Below are 19757 nucleotides of genomic sequence, written 5' to 3'. Positions count from 1 at the left end.
TTTCATCTATAATTTATCTTCATATGACAAGGATTGAAAAGGATTTGCCAGTAGATTGTCAACGTGATTCATGATGATGACTGCTTGTCTAGCTGGCTAGCTAAGATTTCGAAAGTATAATGTTGACAAGATCAGTCCAATCAAAGTTACGGTAGATATAACGTGATTTTATGTGATTTTATCTGTGGCCAATGACCTTGAGCCTTCTTGGATGGGCACTTCTAATGTAACTATGGCAGCACCCAAGGGGCTTGAATTTTCGAGCTCTCCCCATAGATTTTGCGGTGACATAGTGTCCCCAAGAGTGAAAGAACACTGAGCCAATCACGACGCGACTAGAGACCATTACCTACGCTCCGTATTTTCCACTTGCTGCCCCACCACCACAGAAAGCACTGAGCTAGGCTGAAACACCTGCATTTTGGAGCTGCCGTAGTCAAGAAAGTAAAAAAGAGACCATGTCTGAATTTGGCTTTATTAACACAATGATTTTTTATTTTTTACATTGTTTGCAAACTGATATGTGACACGTATTAATGCCAAAATAACAGGCAAAACAGGCAACAACAATAAAAAAGATATAGACTGTACCAGTCAAAAGTTTGGACACATCTACTCATTCAAGGGTTTTTCTTAATTTTTTCTATTTTCTACATTGTAGAATAGTAGTGAAGACATCAAAACTATGAAATAACACATATGGAATCATGTTGTAACCAAAAAAGTGTTAAACAAATCAAAATAGATTTTATATTTGAGATTCTTCAAAGTAGCCACCCTTTGCCTTGATGAAAGCTTTGCACACTCTTGGCATTCTCAACCAAACCCTTGAATGAGTAGGTGTGTCCAAGCTTTTGACTGGTACTGTATATCTATTTTTCTTTAGCTAAACAGGTGGGGCTCAAAACAAGTGGGGCTTTGGGGTTTTTAATTTGTCCCTGTAGGAGCCAATGGTAGGAGCACCCTTTGAAGCACCCTTTTGGGTTCCATGTTGAACCATTTCCACAGAGGTTTCTAAGAGGAACCCCAAATGGTTAGATTTGACCAGATCCACAGATGCTATTGATGTATCAGGGCTAATGGTGGGCTAATGCTAACTTCAGTGCTGATTCTAATGTAAAGTGTTAATAGGTAATTTATAATCTGCTAGTCTCAATAAATCAGACTATTTAAATAGATAGATTTGACCAGAGCCACAGATTCTATCAACAAATAGAGAGGAGTGGGGTGCTACAAATGGAATCAGGGATCTCAAATTTTATTTTATTTTTACAGGGAATTGAACTGCTCACCTGCGAAATGATGGCCTCAAACATATTCGGCTAACTCAATTTTTCGTGCTTGCAAGTCGGGTTGTAAACATACGTCTGGGCGGAATGGAAAGGGCATCGTGGAAAATACTTTAGGGGGGTGGAAACTTTCTGTCCCCAGTGTTTACTTCCTGCGCCACCAGAATTTCAATCGATAAATGAGCTTCTATGATACCTCATAGAAATAGATGTTGTCATTCATGATTTTGTTTCCATAAACACTGGTGTTGGAGCCAAATTCCCATTTTCTTTATTTGTGCTATATTTGTTTTGCTCCATTTAGACAAATATTATGAAATATTGCCTATGATAATGTGATAATGAATTCACTATAAAAATAAGGAAGTAAGAACATATTCATTCAAGTATTATGCTTATGTTTGGAACTGGCAATATGGTGGCTCACCTAGGAACACATCCCTTTTTCCATGGGTACCGTTTCCCTATGGCAATATTGGCATGGAAAGGTATGGCGGCAAACAGTTTTTGACCGCATCCATAGTTTATACTTTTGTTACCTGATTGCTTTGTTTTTTGGACCTTAAGTAAAGTTCATAGCTGTTAGATAACAAACGGCCTTGTGTTGTAAATCTGTTTCGTTGAATGAATGATTGTTATGATTTTTGAACAAGAGCTTTGAATTCTTTATGGTTGAATGCTGAACTGGGAGTGCATCTTACTCGTCTTATACCATGGGCTGGAGGGTCTTACGCGTCTTATACCATGGGCTGGAGGGTCTTACGCGTCTTATACCATGGGCTGGAGGGTCTTACGCGTCTTATACCATGGGCTGGAGGGTCTTACGCGTCTTATACCATGGGCTGGAGGGTCTTACGCGTCTTATACCATGGGCTGGAGGGTCTTTCGCGTCTTATACCATGGGCTGGAGGGTCTTTCGCGTCTTATACCATGGGCTGGAGGGTCTTACGCGTCTTATACCATGGGCTGGAGGGTCTTACGCGTCTTATACCATGGGCTGGAGGGTCTTTCGCGTCTTATACCATGGGCTGGAGGGTCTTACGCGTCTTATACCATGGGCTGGAGGGTCTTACGCGTCTTATACCATGGGCTGGAGGGTCTTTCGCGTCTTATACCATGGGCTGGAGGGTCTTACGCGTCTTATACCATGGGCTGGAGGGTCTTACGCGTCTTATACCATGGGCTGGAGGGTCTTACGCGTCTTATACCATGGGCTGGAGGGTCTTTCGCGTCTTATACCATGGGCTGGAGGGTCTTACGCGTCTTATACCATGGGCTGGAGGGTCTTTCGCGTCTTATACCATGGGCTGGAGGGTCTTACGCGTCTTATAACAGGGGGGCAATTTGTTTACTGGAGCCCTTACAACTGGATTGGTTTGAAACTGGCCAAATGTATTTTGGAGCACACTTCCCCAGAGTAGGCATAGCTAATGTCACCATAAATTCAAAGCAGCTGTCATTTCTCATGTTGGTTTAGCATTGTCTGTTAAGAATGAACACCCTGTGCCACATCAAATCAAATTTGAAATGATTACTTACAAGCCCTTAACCAACAATGCAGTGGGTCTTTAGGAATGTAGTGAAGCAAAAGTTGTCAAATATAAATAGTAAAGTAAAGATACTCTCAAAAAATACTTAAGTAGTACTTTACACCACATATAAAGACTATTGAGCCACTGACTTGCGATTCTTTCTGCGTTTGACAGCCATAAAAATCTGTTCCAGGATCCTGTTTTTGTTGTTCTTCAAGTTGTCCTTGGCCTTCTCCATGATGTGTTGGATCTCAGACGCATCGTAGTGCTGGTGGAACGTTGTGTACTTCTCCCTCTCCTTCTTAATCTCCTCCTCGTCTAGGAAGAGAACACAGAACCTTACAACACAACTTTGAACATATAGAACACAGACCTAGAACACAGAGGGCTCTGTTTACAGCTGGGTGGTTAAGGCGGCACTAGTGTCAAATGCACTGAGTTTGCAATTTCGTCATGTAAAAACGGACCCACTGGCATTTCCCAGCCCTAACGCCAGGTTCGGCCATTTACCCGTCTTATATCAGTTTGCTTGCGCTCAAAGTGATAATATTTGAGGTGTGTTCTTAAAAACATGATCCAAAGTGCTAATTTCAGGCATCTCTGATAGGGATATTTAAGACTAACCAAAAGCTGTTTTTTGGCGTGACACACACTTCCCATATGCGCATGGAACAAGAGCAATCGCAAAGTAGTCAAGACTGTCAATAAAGGGTTTGGCTCTTGAGACAGCTTGGAAATAAATCGTAATCCCCAAAACGTTATTAAAATAGGAATTTCCAGAGGAGTAAAACAGTGAGCTGGCATTCCCTTATGTATGCATTGTAGGCAGGCCCATATTATTTTAGCCATGAGGTCCCGTTTGGACGTGCGTAAAAACCTACGTGTCCATTCCCATCATGAAACGAGAGATGAGAACTTCGGTGAACACTCGTGAACCTCATATTTAGAAGTTATCTGTAACCTGTAACAACTGCATGTTTTCCGTTTCATATGTTCAAAACCCAAGCCCTCCCCTAGGCCTACTATAACGAAGGCTGGTTCAACAGCAATGAGTGTCTTTTTTTTTATCCTGCCGATTACATTTTAAAAATGGTTGTAATGAAATTAAACGAAAAACAAAATCTTATTAGAATGATTCACCTTCCTGGTTTTACGGTTACAACGTATGTGGCGCACTTGCAATACAACTGCGATCTGATCTGTAAGATGATTCCGATTTATGTTCATAATAAATAGTCATATTTGGGAGCAGTATAACGGTGAGTGGACATTCTCCATTTCTCTTTATATTGGATCTTTGTCCAGCTACTGTGAAAAGTTTGGATGTGCGTAAAACCCTCCATAGTCTGCGTTGTTTTAATAGTATATACCCACAGGGAGAAATTATGGTACCCTATTTAAAACAAGTTGTTTTGTTTAGAATTATTCGTTCTCTTTTTAGGCCTTATCAATAATGAATTTAATTTTGCTTATTGACAATGTTTGGCATGTCCATGCTCAGCCATAATGCAATTTACAGTAGGCCTAGCCCCTATATCAGTGTGAATGCTATTGAAGCCATGCAATTACTTTGAACAATGTGGACTGCAAATGGGTTCAAGTTAATGTATTGAGCAAAGATATGTCTACTTTTGTTATTTCGTTTTTGTAAGCCATTTAACATACTATAACGGACTAATATTGGAATTGGAGTTGACTCCAGGGCAATACATAAAATACCTTAAATACACAATTTGAAGCAACCACATATTTCGCGGTGGGGCAAGTTTTGATTGGCCAGTGAGAGGCCACGCCTCGTCAATTATCAGCACACTGATGGCGTTGGCGCAAAAGGACTTGGTTTTGATGAATAAACAATAAACAAGTTATTAATCAAAACCCAGTCCTTTTGCGCCAACGCTGATAATTTTTGGTTGTGAAAATAGCAAAAATAAATCTAAAACACCCCCGAGCCTAAAGCGCACACACACAGCGACAAATCAGTACCATGGACAGCCACATGATATTTAGCAACATTGGACTACATTGTTTTTGTTATCTTTAAGTTTGTTTTCAGTGTATTAAACTAAGCATATATAGCCTTGATGATGATTCAATATTTAAGTTGAAATGGTGCTGGAATAGCGGAGGCAGTGCTCCTGTTGTCTTTGTGTTGACTTGTAAAAATCAGTAGTTGTTTAGTAAACTGTCGAAAACAACTTGTTTGACCATGCTGCAGGTGATAACTGTTTGTTACATGCAATATTGGCTTTGTGGACAGTTTTGTGACTAAACAAAGTATGTGTAGTTGAATTTATTCCGCCACTGTGTGACTGTTATCCTTGCAAAATACATTTACACATACATGTTATTCAATCATTGCACACACACTGCTCGCGCACGTCAACGAGCGTCTGAGTAGCCAGGCGCTAAAATAGAACTTGGTTCTATTTGTGATGATCGATGCGCTGCAAGTCCCGCCTCTCCCATCTCCTCATGGGAGAGGCAGGACTTGCGGCGTGTTGAGTGTCACACATATAACCATGTTCTATTTTAGCGCCTGGCTACGCAGAGGCTCGTTGACATGCGCGAGCAGTGTGGGTGCAATGATTGAATAACATGTATGTACTTTAGCTGGATGAAATTCCCACACGGTTGCTGAGGTGAATGATTACATTGAAGCCTTAGCAGGGAGGAAACCATCTGTAGCTCATTGTTTGGTTCATTTATGAGCTGAATGGAATTGTTGCATTTCCATTGTCATTTTTCGTTGCGCTTGCATTCAGTAGCATCAATTAATCACATGATGTATGAATAGTATTGATGTCCGACGGGAGAACCAAGGACATAGGTGGTAATGTTGAGAGATTCTCTCTAGAGTTTACAGAACAACTGGTTCTGAGAGATTAGGATCAGGACCAGCAGTTGTAACAGTAAGTAACTGTAAAAAATGGAGGACTGCAGTGTATTCTTTATTATGAGTGTAGGCTGCATAATAATCATATGAAAGTGTGTCTATCAATGTTATGTATGTCATTTTAAGTAGTTCTGTCCTTCGGCTGTAATTGTCTTTTAATGTTATGTATGCCATATTTTATGTTTTGTGTGGACCCCAGGAAGAGTAGCTACAGCTTTGGCTGTAGCAAATGGGGTTCCTGATAAAAATACGAACGCCATCATAAAAAAGCAGACAATTGGTGCAGATAAAAAAGAAAAAGACAGAAAATAAAAGCTCTAAATCAGAATAGGGCGTAGTCAGAGAGACAAGGATAAAAGTAAGACATAGATAGTCATCATAGGAGTCAGTGTCTTCCACAGACCTTGGCAGTTCTGCAGGTTGAACAGGGGCATGTGCATGATGGTGGGCACTTCAGGGCTTTGCCCCTCGAAAACGTAGCAGCCCTCAGGATGGTCTTTCTCCTCCCACACACTCTGCTTCACTGGGGGAAAGGGGACCTTCTGCTGAAGCGCGTACGTTTTGGCACTACGCACCGTCTGTGAGGAGCAGGATCAGTAGTATGGTTATTTCAATGTCCTTCTCCAAACCAGCCCCTAGTCCCTACTTCCTAGTCACTACTCCCTACTTCCTAGTCACTATTACCTAGCCCCTACTCCCTAGGCCCTACTTCCTAGTCCCTACTTTCTAGGCCAGGGGTGTCACTCATTCCACGGATGGCCGAGTGGCTGCTGGTTTTAGTTTTTTCCTTTCAATTAAGACCTACACAACCAGGTGACGGGAGTTCCTTACTAATTAGTGACCTTCATGCATCAATCAAGTACAAGGGTGGAGCGAAAACCCGCAGACACTCAGCCCTCTGTGGAATGAGTTTGACACGTGCCCTAGGCCCTACTCCCTAGCCCCTACTCCCTAGAGAGAGGGGAGAGAGAGAGACAGAGGTTCACTACTACCTAGGCACTTCATGTTCTTCTGAAAGGCTTGAATAGGAATAAGCATTGTGTGTGTGTGTGTGTGTGTGTGTGTTTGCCTGAAAGGGGTCTCCCGCACTGAAGTCCAAGGAGATGATGAGGTCGACTTTCCTCGATGTGCGCAGGATGGGGGGATAGGGAGAGTTGATCTTTAACCCAGCGTTTACCAGGTGAATCTTCTCTTTGGACGCTATGCTGCTCGGAACGTTAGTATCTGGGGAGATAGAGGGAAAGGGGGGGGGGGGGGGGGGGAGCGAGCATAGCCTTGAGATTGAGAAAGGCCGCAGTAGGCAGACCTGGCTCTCAAGAGAAGACAGGCTATGTGCACACTGCCCACAGAATGAGGTGGAAACTGAGCTGCACTTCCTAACCTCCTGCCAAATGTATGACCATATTGTACTTTAGCTATTTGCACATAATATGACATTTGAAATGTCTTTATTATTTTGGAACTTTTGTGAGTGTAATGTTTACTGTTCATTTTTATTGTTTATTATCTACTTCACTTGCTTTGGCAATGTTAACAAACGTTTCCCATGCCAATAAAGCCCTTAAATTGAAATTGAATTGAGAGGGGTAGAGGGAGAGGGGTAGAGAGAGCAAGAGACAGAGGGTAGAGAGAGAGAGGGGGTAGAGAAAGGGAGGGGGGGTAGACGAGGGGGTGGAGAGAGAAAGAGAGAGAGAGGTTGTACAGAGAGAGAGAGCGAGTGGGGGTACAGAGAGGTAGAGAGAGGTAGGTAGAGCGAGAGCGAGAGAGAGAGGGGTAGAGAGAGAGCATAGAGAGGGAGAGCGAGAGAGCGGGAGGGTGGGGTAAAGCGAGAGGGGGGGGTACAGAGAGAGGGGTACAGAGAGAGGGGTAGAGAGAGAGGGGGGTAGAGAGAGAGAGAGAGTAGAGAGAGAGGGGGGGAGAGAGAGGGGAAGAGAGAGCGGGGAGAGAGAGGGGAAGAGAGGGGGGAGAGAGAGAGGAAGAGAGAGAGGGGAAGAGAGAGAGTGAGAGAGAGAGAGAGAGAGTAGAGAGAGAGAGTAGAGAGGGTGGTTGAGAGAGAGCGAGAGAGAACCAACCAAGAAAGTTGCTATTTTGGAGGGAAACATAAGATCCTGGCTATGACTGATACTAGTTATGCTATCATGTTAGGAAGAAGTCTGATGTTACTGTACCTTGGATCTTGAAGAGGAAGTTGGACACGGTTCCCCATTCCCATTTTATGACCAGAGGGAAAATGTTATGTACAATCCACAACTCTGGGGGAGACACACACACCAATTGTCAAATTATTCCTAACTGGTCCAAAAAATATCTCAGTGATGGAGAGAGTATGCAGTCTGTTCTGTATCCTTCCTTTACCGGAATAAATACATACACACACACACACACACGAACAAACAAACACACACTTTCCGTTGCAATCATAGTGGATAGAAAGGTAATGAAAAGAACAGTACTATCGGGGACCCCGGGGTTTGTTATTCTCTCGCTGGATGACATGGCTGGCTTGGCTGTCATTCCCATCGTTGCCTCCATCCTTTTAGCTGCAGAGGATAAGACAAAAAGGATCAGCTCAGGATCTGCCATGTAACACACGGTTCGAAAAAGCATGTGATAAAAATAAAGCTTTGGACGTCATTGATGTCGTACTTTTGATAAAGTAATACACGCACCGGCAGACTGCTTCAAAGTTAGCTGCTTAGCTACTTCGATTCATGCCTCAGAGCTCCAGTATCAAACGTAACATCACTAGTTAAGGTTAAGGCATTAACTTTGAGTGGTTAGGGTTAAGGTTAGGCATTAACTTTGAGTGGTAAGGGTTAAGGTTAGGCATTAGCTTTGAGTGGTTAGTGTTAAGGTTAGACATTAACTTTGAGTGGTTAGGGTTAAGGTTAGGCATTAACTTTGAGTGGTAAGGGTTAAGGTTAGGCATTAGCTTTGAGTGGTTAAGGTTAGACATTAACTTTGAGTGGTTAAGGTTAGGCATTCACTTTGAGTGACTGGGATAAGGGTAAGTTATCAGTGGAAGGTACTATCAAAAATGTGCATTAGCAACAAGAATTAGAAAATGTAAACACTTAAAGAACTTTTGTCAAAATTTACCCGAAGCTGATTTGAACTCCTGACGTTCAGGTTGCAAGTCATTGTTGTACGCCCGCTCACCAACCCCAATCTAACACCTTACAAGCCAATTTTCCATTTGTATCTCTCTGCCGGTTGCTATTGTCTGATACGTGTGCACACACACTTAGCCAGTAACCACTATTGCGGACAGCAGGAGCACGTATCCTATAAGTGACTGGGTGGCTGGACATGATGGCACGACTGGCATCGCTGGCACGACTCCAACACCATCATTAAGTTTGCCGACGACACAACAGTGGTAGGCCTGATCACCGACAACGATGAGACAGCCTATAGGGAGGAGGTCAGAGATCTGGCCGTGTGGTGCCAGGACAACAACCTCTCCCTCAACGTGACCAAGACAAAGGAGATGATTGTGGACTACAGGAAAAAAAAGAGGACTGAGCACGCCCCCATTCTCATCGACGGGGCTGTAGTGGAACAGGTTGAGAGCTTCAAGTTCCTTGGTGTCCACATCACCAACGAACTATCATGGTCCAAACACACCAAGACAGTCGTGAAGAGGGCACGACAAAGCCTATTCCCCCTCAGGAGACTAAAAAGATTTGGCATGGGTCCTCAGATCCTCAAAAAATTCTACAGCTGCACCATCGAGAGCATCCTGACTGGTTGCATCACCGCCTGGTATGGCAACTGCTTGGCCTCTGACCGCAAGGCACTACAGAGGGTAGTGCGTACGGCCCAGTACATCACTGGGGCAAAGCTCCCTGCCATCCAGGACCTCTATACCAGGCGGTGTCAGAGGAAGGCCCTCAAAATTGTCAAAGACTCCAGCCACCCTAGTCATAGACTGTTCTCTCTGCTACCGCACGGCAAGCGGTACCGGAGTGCCAAGTCTAGGTCCAAAAGACTTCTCAACAGCTTCTACCCCCAAGCCATAAGACTCCTGAACAGCTAATCATGGCTACCCGGACTATTTGCACTGCCCCCCCACCCCATCCTTTTTACGCTGCTGCTACTCTGTTAAGTATTTATGCATAGTCACTTTAACTCTACCCACATGTACATATTACCTCAACTACCTCAACTAGCCGGTGCCCCCGCACATTGACTATGCAACGGTACCCCCCTGTATATATAGCCTCCCTACTGTCACTTTATTTTACTGTATATATAGCCTCCCTACTGTCACTTTATTTTACTTCTGCTCTTTTTTTCTCAACTTTTTTTGTTGTTGTTTTATTCTTACTTTTTTTGTTTAAAATAAATGCACTGTTGGTTAAGGGCTGTAAGTAAGCATTTCACTGTAATGTCTGCACCTGTTGTATTCGGCGCATGTGACCAATAAAATTTGATTTGATTTGATTTGATTTGATGCTGAACCACAAGGTGCTGGTGGTGGGCAAAATTGGAGGATGGGTTCATTGTAATGGATGGAACGGAATAAGAAATCGTACCAAACACGTGTTTGATACCGTTCCTCATGCCATTCCCAAGCATTACAAAAAGCCGTCCTCTGATTTCTCCCTCCACCAGCCTCCCCTAAGCTTACACTAAGACAATATTACCACATAACCATACTGCATTTTACATCCAGATGCCCAAACCTACTATAAAAAAAACTAAGTTCCAAGGTATCAGCTCAGTGAACTAACACGGTCTTGAGTCATAAAGCTAAAGTCACTTAAGAAAAGTGGCACTGTGGAAGCTAGTGTTACCTTTGCAGGTGCAGAGGGTAATGCCTCTAAGAAAAAAAAGTGCTACATAGTCCTACCTACCTATAAAGGGTTCTTTGACTGTCACTGTGGGAGAACACTTTGAATATCCCTTTTGGGTTTCATGTAGAATAATTTCCATGACACCCTTTTAGGTTCCATGTAGAACCTTTTCCACAGAAGGTTATAAATGGAACCTAATGGGGTTCGACAGTACATGGAACCCATAAAGGTTCTTCAAAGGGTTCTCCCACATGGACAGCCAAATAATCCTTGTTGAACCCTTTTTTTCTCAGAATGTAGGCTTTAGTTCAATGGGCTAACATGGTGTTGGAGCAATATGATGCCAGTGTTACCATTGCAGGTGCAGCTTTGGTCCTCCCAGTCTTTTGTCCAGCTGTCTGAGGTGAGGATGAGCTCCAGACTGACTTTCTCTATGAACTTCTTTCTCTCCATCAGGCTGGTTCTCTGCCACCTCTCAGCGTCCATGTTCCACAGCATCTCGCCCTTACTGCTCACATGACCTAGAGTCATTATACACATTATCACACAGGTCATGATAATGGTGTCTTTTTGATTGTGTGTGTGTGTGTATGTGTGTATGTATCTCACCTTTCAGTAGCTGTTCCAGTGTGGTGATGACTTCCCATGTCTTCAGTGCATCTGGGTCCTCAGCGTACTCTATCAGCTCAGACACACACCTCACCACTCGGGAGGGCAGACAGTTACACACCTTCACCTCCCCTTTACTCACAAACTCCAACCTCATGCTGTCCTCCCCTGCAGAACAAAACAGGTTGGTCAAGTGTAGCGGAGGTGATTTGGAAACACGCCCTCCTCTCATGATGAGGTAGCCCTGCCTGAGACATGTAAATCTCAAGTGTCGTCCTCGGACCTTGAGGATGTCCTCTTGGCCTACTGCATTCCAGCCATTACAATGAGCCCAACCTCCTATAGCTCCTCCCACCAGCCTCCTCTGGTCCATTTATCTCCCCACACCGGCTGGAATGCGGTTTTAACCAATCAGCATTCAGGATTAGACCCACCCGTTGTATAATGTCTAGTATTGTCCTGTAGTTTGTCTACTATTGTCCTGTAGTTTATTGTCTATTATATAACGGGTGGGTCTAATCCTGAATGCTGATTGGTTAAAACCGCATTCCAGCCGGTGTCTATTCCACAAGTTACCACCGGCTAAATCTATTACTTTAAAATACCTATTTACTCTGTTCCATCTGACTGCGCAGTCCACTGTCTCATCAGCCCAGCATGGCACTTTATAAACTTGATCTCTAATATAAAGTATCTAGACATAATCTCACATTTCTTTTAGACTAACATTTAGTTTTCAACAGATGTTTATCTCGCCGACATTTGCAACATTGTTTCAATTTTGAAATTCGATCACCAGCTGTCCCATAGTAATGAACGTGTCGGGAGTCGGGACGAGACAGACAGGCAGGCAGCGTTTCTCAGCCAGTCGAAATCATGAATCAGCTGGCATCATTTTTATGGATACATACAAAGAAATGTCAATTGAAAACAGGTAAAACAAAACAAAGCTAGTTTGCAGTCTTTCCAGATTTAGTTTGAAGTGATTGTGTTTGCAGTGTTGTTGGCTAGCTCCTCTGAACAACAGTGGCCTTGACAAGTGAGCACATTCTCTATGCCAGGCGAAATCGCACCTCATTAGCTCATTGTTAGGGATGTATCCAATTAAATGTGTGGGGCTCTATTTTCTTATAACTAGATGTGATGCCTAGCTTAGAAATAATACATTAATGATTAAACATAATAGGTTTGTGCTGTACTGATATAGACTGTTTAACATAACAAGCTGTGATTCATGTGAGGAACTGTTAGTGGGTAGGCCGAGACAGACTTGTGTCTCACAGACACACACACTGCCTCTTTGTTAGAACGCTCAAGGACATGTGTTCTGCTACAAAGATGTCTGAGGTTGCTGACTCTCTGGACAAGTTGCAAAACAACTAAACACCTGGCAACAGTGAAGCGCCAAGGGTCTGGGACCAGCCTGTGCGCCAACGATAGGCTGAGTAAGTCTAAACCACGCTCAGTCTCTACTCTGATAGGCCAGCAGGGAGCAGGAACTATCTCTGTCAGAGTATTTAAAGAAGAACTTATAACAATGGACCAGTTCTCTGTCTGCCCTGCGTGGTATTTCAGTGGACCCGTATATACGAACATCATATTTACCATTGAAGTGTTTTGCATTAATTAAAATACTAGTCTATTTTAGAAGACGTGTATTGACCTCTTTTGTTCCCAATACCAGATTTGAATTGACGCAACTTAACAAATGTCACTAGAAAACAGCTTAAACAAATGCAAATGCAGCTATATTGCTGTTATTCTGGCTGCACTTTTTGACATGACTGTAAATTAGCCGTAGTTGGCTAGCTAGCAAGCAAGGAAAAATAACGATTTAGAACGAACAAAAAGACTGAACGTTATTTTTCCTAGCAACCGAAACGATACAACGAATGACCAGCCGGCTTGGGTAGCAACCCTAGATTTGTGTTGGGACTATATCTTGTGGAAGGATGAAATAGTATGAATACATCCATCAAAAGAACGTTTTAAATGAAAATATGTCAATCATTATTTGAATATGTTGGTAACCCATTGTATAAAAGTGATAATGCCCTCGAAGCCGGTGTTTGGAGGATATATTGGCACAGTTTGCCAAGCCTCAACTTTGTCTCAAGCCTAACAACACCCATGCCAATATATTGTCCTGTAGTTTATGGTCTAGGATTGTCCTGTAGTTTATGGTCTAGTACATTTACATTTTAGTCATTTAGCAGACGCTCTTATCCAGAGCAACTTACAGTTAGTGAATGCATACATGTTTTTCTTTACACTGGCCCCCCGTGGTAAACGAACCCACATCCCTGACGGCCAAACCCTCTCCTACCTTGGACGACGCTGGACCAATTGTGCACCGCCCATGGGTCTCCCGGTCGCAGTCAGCTGCGACAGAGCCTGGACTCGAACCAGGATCTCTAGTGGCACAGTTAGCGCTGCAATGCAGTGCCTTAGACCACTGCACCACTCGGGACACAGTAGAGTAGTGTCCTGTAGTTTATTGTCTAGTATTGTCCAGTAGTTTACTGTCTAGTATTGTCCTGTAGTTTATTGTCTAGTATTGTCCTGTAGTTTATGGTCTAGGATTGTCCTGTAGTTTATTGTCTAGTATTGTCCTGTAGTTTATTGTCTAGTATTGTCCTGTAGTTTATGGTCTAGTATTGTCCTGTAGTTTATTGTCTAGTATTGTCCTGTAGTTTATTATCTAGTATTGTCCTGTTGTTTATTGTCTACTATTGTCCTGTAGTTTATTGTCTAGTATTGTCCTGTAGTTTATTGTCTAGTATTGTCCTGTAGTTTATGATCTAGTATTGTCCTGTAGTTTACTGTCTAGAATTGTCCTGTAGTTCATTGTTGAACGTTTTCTGTTTCTTTTTGATTGAAGGTGATTCTCTTCCTTGTTGTTGTTGTTTCTTTGTGTTTCTGTACTGGGTCTGTTCCTGGGTTGTATTGTACATACAGGCACTAGGTTCATTTTCTTTATTTCTTATTGACTAATCTTTTGTATTTTGTCTCTATCGTTTTCTTTGATGGATGTTTTATCATCTGGATGGGTGGGGGTAAAGGAAGGGGTGAAAGACCACCTTATTGCAAGAAGTTAACTCTTACCTGAGTTTGAAACGTTCTTGCCACCTAAAGATATGGTAAAGGAGAAAGAAAGAAACATTATTTATCACAAATGAACGCAAAGGGAACGTTGTGTCAATGATCCTAAATACAACTTACAATCCTATACACTAGCCTTACAGGCTAACTAGCATGCTGCACTGTAGCTTACCTCCTAATAAGCCCCAGATCTTTTTTACTACCTCAGCATTGTTCATCTGCCCGTCTGCAATGGCACTCCCACAGATACCTGCCCAACAACAACAAACAAACAACAATAAATAACCATCTATGAGAGTTGTAAAACACCTGATGATATCAACAATGGGGACACATTTCTGTGTGTGTGCGTGTGTGTGTGGGTATGTTTGTGTGCGTGTGTGTGTTTGTGTGCATGTGCTTCTGTGTGTGTGTGTGTGTGTGTGTGTGTGTGTGTGTGTGTGTGCAATCCCCACCTTGCAGCAGAACCATGTCCATTTCCTTCCTCTTCTCTCTCAGAGTCCCGCCTTCAAACTGGCTCCCGAGACAGGAAGTGGGGACGAAAGCGCCCAATCCGGAGAAGCCGCTCTCGTGGGGGGTCATCTCAAACCATACCCCTGGAGAAAACAGTGAAATTACAGAAATGTACACTCATTGGCTTTGTCTGAAATGACACCCTATTCCTTATAAAGTGCACTACTTCTAAGCAGAGCCCGACTGGGACTCAGACTAATGCTTGGCTTGCTTTTTGGGCGTCTACAGATGAGTGTTAGTTCATATTGTTCATATTGTATTAATTGTTTATATTATTTGTATTGTTCTTGCACTTTGAGACAATTGTCTTTCTAAAAAGTGCAATGCAATTACATTTGATTGATACATTGATGCTGCGTTCACAGTGCACTCGAAACTAGGAAACTCAGAAAGTTCAGAATTTCAGAGTTTGCATGAACCCTGCATAACAGTCACCTTTAGTGTAACCCTGTCTGTGGCAGTCCAGTTCTATGGCACTGTAGATGGGGTATGGTTTGATGATTTTCCTGTGAGCATCTTCAGAAAGACAGCGAGTGTTCATCTGATACAGGAGAGAGAGAACAAGGGGGGGAGAGACAGGGGGGAGACAGATGGGGGGAGATGGGGGAGAGACATGGGGGAGAGACATGGGAGGGAGAGACGGGGGAGAAATAATCAGCCCAACAGAGGCAGATACACACACTGGCAGACAGACAAATAGACACACACACACACACACACTGGCAAACAGACAGATACACGCAAACACACACACAACCATACACTGACCTCTTTCATGAAATAGGAGGCAGTGAAGGTGCCCCAGAAGTCAGTGAGGTTGAAGTCCTGGTTTTGTTCTTTCCTCAATTTCAGCCACTCCACAGCCTTGCTCAAGTCCACCGTAGGACCCTTCAGCTTCTTTATTATTTCATCACAACTCTCACTCAATGACCAAGCTGGATTGCTGTACAGGGATGACATGCACCTGTGTGTGTGTGTGTGTGTGTGTGTGTGTGTGTGTGTGTGTGTGTGTGTGTGTGTGTGTGTGTGTGTGTGTGTGTGTGTGTGTGTGTGTGTGTGTGTGTGTGTGTGTGTGTGTGTGTGTGTGAGGGAGAGGGAGAAGGAGAGAGCCAGATACCTAATTTGTTTCAGCACATTCAAAATGAACTTTCCTGCTAAGAATAATAGTAAATACGTGTGTGTGTGTGTGTGTACCAGGTGCTGCCCGACACCCCACACATGTAGAGAAGGCTGCCCAGCAGGTCGTCCTGTGCCAGCTGACACAGCGATCCCAGCATGCCCACTGCTGCCCTCTCTCCACCACCTGACCCCAGCAACGCTATGTTAGGAACATCCTCCTGAGAGATGGGGAGAGAGAGAGAGAGAGAGAGAGAGAGAGAGAGAGAGAGAGAGAGAGAGAGAGAGAGAGAGAGAGAGAGAGAGAGAGAGAGAGAGAGAGAGAGAGAGAGAGAGAGAGAGAGAGAGAGAGAGAGAGAGAGAGAGAGAGAGAGAGAGAGAGAGAGAGAGAGAGGGAGCGTGAGAGCGATCAAATCTAGAGAATTTCACGTCAGTGTCCCATCATACAGTGCTTTATAGGAGACATGGGAGTGGGGAAGGTGATCGATATGTAGTTGGCTGTGGAGAGAGGGGGGAGTTAGAGAAAGGGCACGTGTGTGAGAGAGAGTGATCGAAAGATAGAGAAGACAGGACTACCCACTAGTTTACAGTCGATATCTTGATCTTTCAGCCACTTCTTAATCAGAGTCTTCCTCATCGTCACGTATGTTCTCTCCTCATCATTGATGGACTGAGACAGACGCACAGTCTGACAGAATGAACGAAAGAGACAGAAAAAAGTATGTGTACAGTCTATTATTCCATGATGATACAATTTGGTTTAATTGAGCCATAACATTTCTCAAGTAACATGGCATTTCAATAAAACGTTTTTTGAAGATAAATAAAACATAATTCTGACAGCTTATACTCTGTTTGTCAGTAAAGTATATTTTATTCCTTAATTCTGGATGCATATTCATAGCTATGTATTACAGTACAGTGTGGTATGTTGCCGACAACAGTCATCCTCATATTCTGATGAGTTTCTTACCTTACGAGTGTGTACACTATACAGTAACATTACCAGTCAAAGGTTTGGACACACCTACTCATTCGTTTTTTTTCCCCTTTTGTCTTACAATTTTCTACATTGTAGAATAGTAGTGAAGACATCAAAGCTATGAAATAACACATATGGAATCATGTAGTAACCAAAAAAGTGTTAAACAAATCAACATATATTTTAGATTTTAGATTCTTCAAAGTAGCCACCCTTTGGCTTGAAGACAGCTTTGCACACTCTTGGCATTCTCTCAACCAGCTTAACCTGGAATGCTTTTCCAACATTCTTGAAGTATTTCCCACACATGCTAAGCACTTGTTAGCTGCTTTTCCTTCACTCTGTGGTCCAACTCATCCTAAACCATTTCAATTGGGTTGAGGTCAGGTGATTGTGGAGGCCAGTTCATCTGATGCAGCACTCCATCACTCTCCTTCTTGGTCAAAATGTCCTTACACAGCCTGGAGGTGTGTTGGGTCATTGTCCTGTTGAAAAACAAATTATTCTCCCTCTAAGCGCAAACCAGATGTGATGGTGTATTGCTGCAGAATGCTGTGGTAGCCATGCTGGTTAAGTGTGCCTTGAATTCTAAATACATCACACACAGTGTCACCAGCAAAGCACCCCCACACCATCACAACAAGCAAGTCTCTTCTTCTTCTTGGTGTCCTTTAGTAGTGTTTTCTTTGCAGCAATTCGATAATGAAGTTCTGAATCACGCAGTCTCCTCTGAACAGTTGATGTTGAGATGTGTCTGTTGCTTGAACTATGTGAACCATTTATTTGGGCTGCAATCTGCAGTGCAGTTAACTCTAATGAACTTATCCTCTGCAGCAGAGGTAACTCTGGGTCTTCCTTTCCTGTGGTGGTCCTCATGAGAACCAGTTTCATCATAGAGCTTGATGGTTTTTGCAACTGCACTTGAAGAAACTTTCAAAGTTCTTGAAATGTTCCGTATTGACTGACCTTCATGTCTTAAAGTAAAGATGGACTGTTGGTTCTGTTTGCTTATTTGAGCTGTTCTTGTCATAATATGGACTTGGTCTTCTACCAAATAGGGCTATCTTCTGTATACCACCCCTACCTTGTCACAACACAACTGATTGGCTCAAATGCATTAAGAAGGAAAGAAATTCCACAAATTAACTTTTAACAATTGAAATTGAAATGCATTCCAGGTGACTACCTCATGAAGTTAGTTGAGAGAATCCCAAGAGTGTGCAAAGCTGTCATCAAGGCAAAGCTCCCGAGTGGCGCAGCGGTCTAAGGCACTGCATTTCAGTACTAGAGGCATTACTACAAACCCTGGTTCAATTCCAGGCTGTATCACAATCCAGCTGTGATTGGGAGCGTCGTCCGGGGTAGGACATCATTGTAAATAAGAGTTTGTTCTTAACTGACTTGCCTAGTAAAATAAAATAAAAAGGGTGGCTACTTTGAAGAATCTCAAATATAAACTATATTTTGATTTGTTTAACACTTTTTTGGTTACCCCATGTTTCCATATGTGCTATTTCATAGTTTTGATGTCTTCACTATTATTCTACAATGTAGAAAATAGTAGAAATAATGAAAAACCCTGGAATGAGTAGGTGTGTCCAAACTTTTGACTGGTACTGTACATAAACATAATGAAGTAAGTTTCCTTTCATTATGATACAATTTGGTGGACTTAGTATTGACAGCAACAGAAAAGGGCTTTATTCAATATATATTTGAGCGATATCCACTATGCAGTAGCATAGCATTTCAATAAGAAGGGATTTTATAATATTGTGTGGTTTCTTTCAGACAAATGTATTATCTGTATCGTGATGATGAGTTTCTTACCTTAAGAGTATCTTTTGGTTTCCACATTGCTCTCGCTGAATTCACTTAAAAATATCCTTTAAACACAAACCAATCCCTTTGTTTGTATCCATGTCATAGGGTCAGAAATCTCTTGATAAGATGTTATTCGTAGTAAAAAATAAATAAATAATAATAACAGTACTGTGATAGTCAATTACTCTAAATTATCACATTTGGGTCCAAGGAGCTATAGGGCTCAGTTGAAACCCAAAGACATTCTAATATATTTTGTCCTAAACACATCTATCAATGTGACTTCAAAACTAGAAGCCAAAGACTCTAGACTGATTTGAATAAAGGTCACCTGCATCATTCTATTACACAACAATCAATCACATTGATTTGTATAGCACTTTTTACAAAGACATATTGTTTCAAACGGCTTTACAACATGAGCAATATTATATATATAATCAATAAAATAATAAAACAACACACAAATGCTACATGCAGTGTTTAGACAGAGAAGTCTTACCAGAGATGTATAGTGTAGTACGGCAGACTAGTCCAGTCTTAATCTTCACCTCCAGTTGATCTCCTCTTGATATCCACACTCTAGTCCCATCCTCTGTCATCTTATATAGGCCCAGTTACACACACACACACACACACACACACACACACACACGCACTGGGAGTGACAGAAACTGGGAAAATACGCAGGATTATTGCTCAGCAATAGATAATTAGTGACACATCCTAGGGGAACAGGTGTGGTAGGATTATTATACTTATTATACTATTATACTCTTATACTGAACAATACCAGTAGGCCTACTCCTACTCACATTTACCGTTCGCTAGTACCAAAATGAAATGTCACTCAATCCTCAGTGTCACTCAGCATTCTTGATGTACCTTAGATGCTGCTATGTACAGTATTTGCCCTGACTGCTATGCAAATACTGTGTCTCTGTTTTTTGTGATGTTGTCATGCTACTTTGTGATTTGTGAATACCCTCAAAAACTGGGTCACCAACAACAATGTTAACATTGGAGCACATGCAAATAAGACTTGATTTACTTGAAAGTATAATTAATTTATTCCCAGTATGGGACATCCTATGT

At 42.5% G+C, this 19757-nt stretch overlaps 1 protein-coding gene across 8 annotated transcripts; it reads right to left on the bottom strand.

The window, feature by feature from the left end:
* Nucleotides 1-454: 454 nt before the first annotated feature.
* LOC311112597 (cytosolic phospholipase A2 gamma-like) lies at nt 455-19241 on the bottom strand. Of its 8 annotated transcripts, XR_014610897.1 has the most exons (18): nt 19165-19241; nt 18669-18724; nt 16437-16544; nt 15935-16077; nt 15509-15704; nt 15176-15281; nt 14683-14823; nt 14400-14477; nt 14231-14254; nt 11126-11293; nt 10870-11037; nt 8171-8257; nt 7886-7969; nt 6787-6941; nt 6121-6295; nt 2498-3139; nt 1698-2410; nt 465-612 (listed from the first exon to the last, which is right to left on the bottom strand). XR_014610897.1 is itself a non-coding variant. In XM_084155743.1 (16 exons), exons 2-16 carry the CDS (start codon nt 18693-18695, stop codon nt 2955-2957), a joined length of 1998 nt encoding a protein of 665 aa, XP_084011869.1. In that variant the 5' UTR covers nt 18696-18724; nt 19165-19241; the 3' UTR covers nt 463-2954. The 8 variants fall into 8 exon arrangements, 2 of the variants coding, with proteins under 2 accessions (XP_084011869.1, XP_084011868.1); XR_014610893.1 differs by having other exon boundaries at nt 455-612; nt 1698-3139; XR_014610894.1 differs by having other exon boundaries at nt 457-612; nt 1698-3139; nt 15509-15857.
* Nucleotides 19242-19757: the final 516 nt, after the last annotated feature.

Source organism: Coregonus lavaretus (assembly GCF_964263955.1).
Source record: "Coregonus lavaretus genome assembly, chromosome: 39".
NCBI lineage: Eukaryota > Metazoa > Chordata > Actinopteri > Salmoniformes > Salmonidae > Coregonus > Coregonus lavaretus.
Note: the sequence above shows the minus strand (reverse complement) of the source record. Positions and strands in the feature narration are given on the sequence as shown.